At 34.3% G+C, this 6,625-nt stretch overlaps 1 protein-coding gene across 1 annotated transcript in view; it reads left to right on the plus strand.

Annotated features, from left to right (window-relative positions):
* Positions 1-275: 275 nt before the first annotated feature.
* LOC117325821 (regulator of chromosome condensation-like) overlaps positions 276-6,625 on the plus strand; it is a gene marked incomplete in the record, with an annotated part of 15,456 nt that continues 9,106 nt past the window's right edge. Inside the window, 3 exon segments of the mRNA XM_033882307.1 lie at positions 276-615; positions 702-790; positions 5,880-6,070. Of these exon segments, the coding sequence (XP_033738198.1) occupies positions 563-615; positions 702-790; positions 5,880-6,070 (333 nt within the window).

Consider the following 6,625-nt stretch of genomic DNA (forward strand, 5'->3'; position numbering starts at 1 on the left):
ATTAAAATGAAATTTTTTCCACTTAATTAATCCATGAATAAACAGATGACTACTGTTTTGTCTTTCATTTTGTTTCAATATCGGGTGAATATCTAGTCATTTATTCAAAGTACCAAATTTTAGCTTTGAGGGTTCTATTGGTTCTGAGGTAAAAAGATAGTGCGCATGCTTGGCGGGACTAATCATTTCAAAACCACAACACGAGGCGTCAGTAATATAAGAGCTAAGACTGAAAAGTGAGTTACAAACTTCTTTCGAAATCGAGTGATGTGGTTTTAATATCAATTATTTATTTTTCTATATCTTATACAACTCCGAATGTAATCAACCGACCCAAAGGCGTGTTGATATTGACATGATCGAAAGAAGTCTGATTGTACCGATTCGGCATTCGTTACCACTTTTTGTCGTGAATAATGCGATAATGTGTAAGGTATGTCTTCTTAAAAGACTATGTGAAGTAAGGCTCGAAATTGGCGTTTCTAACAACGTTCTTTTTCGCCGTAACAACGTGTGGTGTTTGGTAATATTGTTTAGTAGCTACTGTTGTAGACACTAGCGTATGTGTCGAATGCTTTTCCGCTACACTTGCAGTCGAGGCCAGTTTTTTGCAATGTAAGTAAATGCCTGTGTAACAAATAATTAACTGTATTTAAAACACTATTCACTTTGATACAAATCCATTTTAAATTTAACATAAGTTTTATATTTCAGATCATGCCTGGTAGAGGAAAGAAACGATCTAGGGAGTCTGAAGGCAGCACAAACGGAGAATCAAAGAGACACAAAAGTAATAATTTGTGTCAAATTTTAGTGGCGCGATACGAATGGTCATATTTATAGTCAGGAACGTACATACAGGGATTGGTAACTGTCTCTATCAGTTAGTAACAATGTAGCAAGATGACATCGAGTTAACTGCACTACTCTTACTGTGAACCACTTTTCCCAAAAACTTTTCGTCCAATTATTTTAATTTCTGAATCTGTAAAAAGCTGAATGAATTCCATGTGCACTGATTAAATTTTTCTAGCAAGTCATTTTTAGCAAATTGCTCAAATTTTGCATAAAAATCAGATTTTATGTAATGGTCGCTTATTGTTCATTATAAATAACAAATATTATCGAAATGTACTACCTAGTTCTGAACCACTTTTCTCCAAATAACACTCGTCCAGTCTTTTTCATTTTAGGATTAGTAAAAAGCTTAATAAATTCCACATGCACTGATGAAGTTTTTGTCATAAAATTATTAAAATTTTGCATCAAATATAGTCAATGTTTTAAGCAAGTTTTCTCCCAAAGTATACATCCCTTTTTTTTTTACTATTGAATCAATTAAAAGCTTAATACATTTACATTGCTAGTGATAAGTCTAATAGCCAGTCTCCAAATTCCCAGATAGCACACCGCCAATGGACCAACGTTGGGTCAACAGCTTTTTGTCCACTGGCCCAACGTTGGGCCACTGGCTGGAAAATATACTATTGGCCACTGTCTAACTAATTCCCCATTATTGCTGGGACATATTAAATTAACTGTTTTGGGTAATAGCTAGGAAATGCTTATCCATCTAGAACAACTGATTTCACCTGTTTTATCAGAGGGTCATATTGTCCGGGTAAATGGGTCTCCTGTCCTTTAATTAGCCCACCATCATCAGATGGTGGGCTATTCAAATCGCCCTGCTTCCCTGGTCCGTCGTCCGTCCGTAAACCATTCTTGTTATCGCTAATCCTCAGAAAGTACTGAAGGGATCTTTCTCAAATTTCATATGTATGTTCCCCTTGGTGCCTAGTTATGCATATTGCATTTTGAGACCAATCAGAAAACAACATGGCCGACAGGCAGCCATCTTGGATTTTGACAATTGAAGTTTGTTATCGCTATTTCTGAGAAAGTACTGAAGGGATCTTTCTCAAATTTCATATGTAGGTTCCCCTTGTTATGCATATTGCATTTTGAGACCAATCAGAAAACAACATGGCCGACAGGCAGCCATCTTGGATTTTGACAATTGAAGTTTGTTAGCACTATTTCTGAGAAAGTACTGAAGGGATCTTTCTCAAATTTCATATGTAGGTTCCCCTTGGTGCTTAGTTATGCATATTGCATTTTGAGACCAATCGGAAAACAACATGGCCGACAGGCAGCCATCTTGGATTTTGACAATTGAAGTTTGTTATCGTTATTTCTCAGAAAGTACTGAAGGGATCTTTCTCAAATTTCATATATAGCTTCCCCTTGTTTGAAAAGTACTAGAGGGATGTTTCTCAATTTACACAGATTAGTAAAAGGAAGGGAAAAATAGAGAAAAAATCAATCTGACATGGAACCTATAAAGATCGTTCAATGGTGGGCGCCAAGATCCCTCTGGGATCTCTTGTTTTGTCTTGTACGTTCTATCTGTTTATTGTATGTTTTTTTCTCTATAATCCAACAATGTTAATTATATGTATAAGATTTCGCCTAAATCCATGGAAATCAACTTAACCAAGTGTTTCAATCATCATAATTCTTTATTGAATTAATCAGAATCGGAAAGAGAATCCAGCCCCACCGATGTTGTCATCCATCTAAAATCCTCTGCCATCTCTGCAAACCAAATATGACAGTAATTGTATTTTGTTTTTAAACTATGATTAAAATCTAATATAATATGTGATCTATAAATTAAAGATAATAACAAATACATGGACAGCCAATTATAGATTTTTGTAGTCAATAAATAAAAATGACATATTTTATATTTATTTTTTTATACATACAGTCAAATCTGTCCAAACGACCATCTCTATTTCAGGACCCTCTGGTCTAAGCGACCATTTCAATTCCTCCCGAGCGTTTTCGCTATATATTTTAACTCTATTAAGAGACCCTCTGTTTACGCGACCAGCGACCACAATTTTTCGTTCCCGTGATAAAAATACTCTCAACTCTCCAATAAGCAACCAGAAGTCTCCAAAATGCCTTACATTACCATTTTCGCCTTTATAATACCCAAGTAGTTTTACTTTTCTTGCAAAAGGACAGGAGATGAGGCGAAGTGACCGTCTGGAATTCTGACGATTTTCAGACGTTTTATATACGATATATCAATTTGCATGCAAAATATAACAATGAAGGAATGCATAAACAGTTAACTTACTGTTAAGTCGTGATTTGCTATCTTTTTTGAGACATTAAAACAGATATTTGCCAGTGAAAAAGTCGCCGTTTTTAAAGTTGGAAACGCAGGAACGTAAATAATAATCGGCGCGGAAATCCGGACCAAGATTTCAGAAATTAAAAAAATATATATATAAATAATAATAAAGTAATCTAATTAACCAATTTAATATATTTCTCATGTTAAATCGATGTATTTTGCTATGCTGAAAGAATTTCAAAAAATACATATAGTGATGAAAAATTAGCACAGTAATAATTATTAAAAAAAAAATACAAAGTGGTGGTTCATTTTTCATATATATTATAAATCATTATTGCCAATTTTTAAAGCAAAAAAAAAACTTATGAACATTTATTAAATTTAAGATACCATCTCTATTAAGAGACCGTTTTTCAACTTCCCTTGAGTGGTCGCTTAATACAGATTCGACTGTACATTTAAACAAATATTGCTCAATGGTTCTGAAAGCATTACAGGAATTGTTTTGATTGAATCATTATATCTAGCAGAAAATGACTTATTCTTTTTCCTCATCGACTATTGTTCATATATATCTGCTGCCATTGCTAGAGTAGGCAATACAAAGCCCCCTCCCCCTAGACTTAGATCTACTTACAACACTGAAGAACCTCCCCTTAACTGCCATACACAAATTTGCAAAAGATGGCCAACACAAATTTGAGAGGAGCAGTAATATGAACTGATGAAGATGAATGAATTATTCTGTGAAGACTTTTCATAGTGTCCTCCTATACCTTCTTCTTTCATAGAGATAATTTATTATAAGAATGTTGCAAAACATTTAACCTCTGCCACTAGCCTAGCTCAAGCGATGGTCCAAACAAAGTGTCAAGTATTCATTGAAACAATCGATATATCTTATATTTGACTTAAAATTTACACATGCGTTTTCCTTCTTGTAGATTATATAGATAGATAATGAAATAACTTTCGTTCTTCAGTGAGCGTCTGCTACACAGCCTCTCCTTCCTCAATGTTGGCTGCATTCAAAATGAGGCTAGAGGCCTGGACACGGCGTTGTGATTTGATATCAAATTTTTTCCGACGGTGAGCTGACGGTGGCCCAACGCTGAGATGCGACCGTTGGACACACAGCTTAATTTTACCATTGGAACAACTTAGTACTTTCTGGGCTAGTGGAGTCTAGAGCTGAAACGAATGTTCGCAAATGAATAGCAATTCCCCGAAATATTTTCAAATAGTGGAATCGTATTCGAATATTCGGTATGATATTTACTTCCTTTTAGTCCTTTGATTTGAAACATGTACAAACATTCCAGTTGAGTTTGGGAGCATTTCCAGCTAAATTCCAATAAATCTAAAGTGGGTTTTTATGTACAAACGTACTAGATCTAACATAGCAAATCATCTCCGGGCCAAACTAATTGAAAACGTGTTCAAACGTCGGATTTCTGTTCCAATCCAGCATTCAGTTTAACATAAAATACATGTATGTTCACAACGCATGAATGATAAGATATAAACATTTTTCTGACATGACATCGTAAATAAGGTACAATGCTGCTATCTTTCATATCTGTACTGTCTACTGTCAACCATGTTGTGCGCCATACTATAATGTATGTCGGTGTCAAAAAAAACGCTTGAAAACAATGCTGACAGGTCGCGGTTGTTTGATTTCATGTTATTTTGTTAGTACATTGTATATGCATGTAGAACATTAACATACTGACCCAATGTAGTGAACATTGATTTTATTATTTATTGGTCTTGTAACGCAAATATTCCTTTCCTTGACATTGACAATATGACTGACACAAGCACGTCAATCAGGTAGGCCAGCCATGTTGTCGTCAATAGGCGAACTATGTGGGGTTTTTTTACGATCATAAAGTGAGCTTCCAACTGGCCCATTCTTCGGTTCTATATATTGATACTGTTAATTATTTAAAGCTTTTCAATCGTCTAATTTAGTAAATCAGTAATAATTACATTACATTTTTTCTTCAGTGTCGACATTAACTCTTGAATATTCGAATGCCGAAATCTACTATTCGTTTCAGGTCTAGTGGAGTCTCTAACCCCTTTATGTATGTCCCTAATATTGTCAACCAAAAATGAGGATGTTTGGATTAAACAATATTTAATTTTATCAAAATATGCATTCAAACGATTTGACAAATATATGGCATAGAAGGATTTAGAGTACAAATGTGCAACTTGCATTAATATTATTTTAAATATACTGTCATAAATTGTTGCAATAAATTTATTTGACAGTATAGATAGCTTTGGTAGCCAGGGTGCAAATGGAAGCCTTTCCAAATAAGTAAGAGGTAGCCAAACTTTTGCCGATTTATAGTGTAGCCATGATAGAACAATGTTTAAAAAAATGATAAACAATTAATATAAAATGGAAAGTTTTCACATGGGAGCACTTTGCACTTATTTGATATATACATGGAACTAAAAATGTCATTGGACTTTATAAGTGCTCTCCAAATAAATTAGCAATATAAACTTGAATAATCAACAATATCAGGGCTTTCTCTTGGTGGCAGGTATTGAGGTGTTTGGGGCTGATAATGGACTTTTTTCCAAACTGCAATAATGTTGTTCACTCCTGAAATTAGCTTCCAATACACAGATTTAATTTTTTTGTCAATAAGGAAAAGTTTTACCCCTCTAGTTAGTGTAATTGAAAAAATTGTTGACCTATTTGCAGTTGGGCACTGTTCCCATAGATGTGAAGAAGGTGTGGTACTGGTTTTGGGGGAGGGAGATGTAGGCCAGCTTGGCCTTGGTGAAGATGTTTTGGAGCGAAGCAGACCAACCCTTCTGTCAAGCCTGGATGAAAAAATCATTCAAGTTGTGTGTGGTGGAATGCACACGGTTTGTGTAACTGCCAAAGGGGAGGTAAGTACATTCAGTTTAAATAGGATATTTGATGAATGATTATAATAAATGATCTAATAAAAGGGGGAACTCGCCTTAGAGCATTTGTCAAGCCTTGTAAGGTGTGTGAACAGATGCATTTGATCATGAAAATGCACTTCTTTTTTTCTTGAAAAATCTGCATGATATAGATTTTTTGGAAGTATCTAAAAACGGGAAAAGTTTTCGATCTTAAAATGTACCTTAGAGATTTGTATGATTAAAGTTGATATATTAGTGTCAGAAAGTGATAGCAGTATATGTTAGGATCCTTAGAAATTTTCTGAAAATGATGTGAAAAACAATCAGAATATCGTACTGTACTGAAGGTTCATAAGTGTTACTGAAATACTATAGAGCTAGCTATTATTGAGATATATGTTTTGGAACATGTGCCAGCAATCAATTTTGTCAATTGTAATTCTTAGGAATCAAGATATCAATGATCATTGAACAAAGCATTAAATGTAATTATAATCATGCACCACATTCATGTAAATATGTTTTGAAAGAAAAAAAACTTTAAAATGTATAATG

The sequence above is a fragment of the Pecten maximus genome, chromosome 4 (assembly GCF_902652985.1).
Source record: "Pecten maximus chromosome 4, xPecMax1.1, whole genome shotgun sequence".
Taxonomy (NCBI): domain Eukaryota; kingdom Metazoa; phylum Mollusca; class Bivalvia; order Pectinida; family Pectinidae; genus Pecten; species Pecten maximus.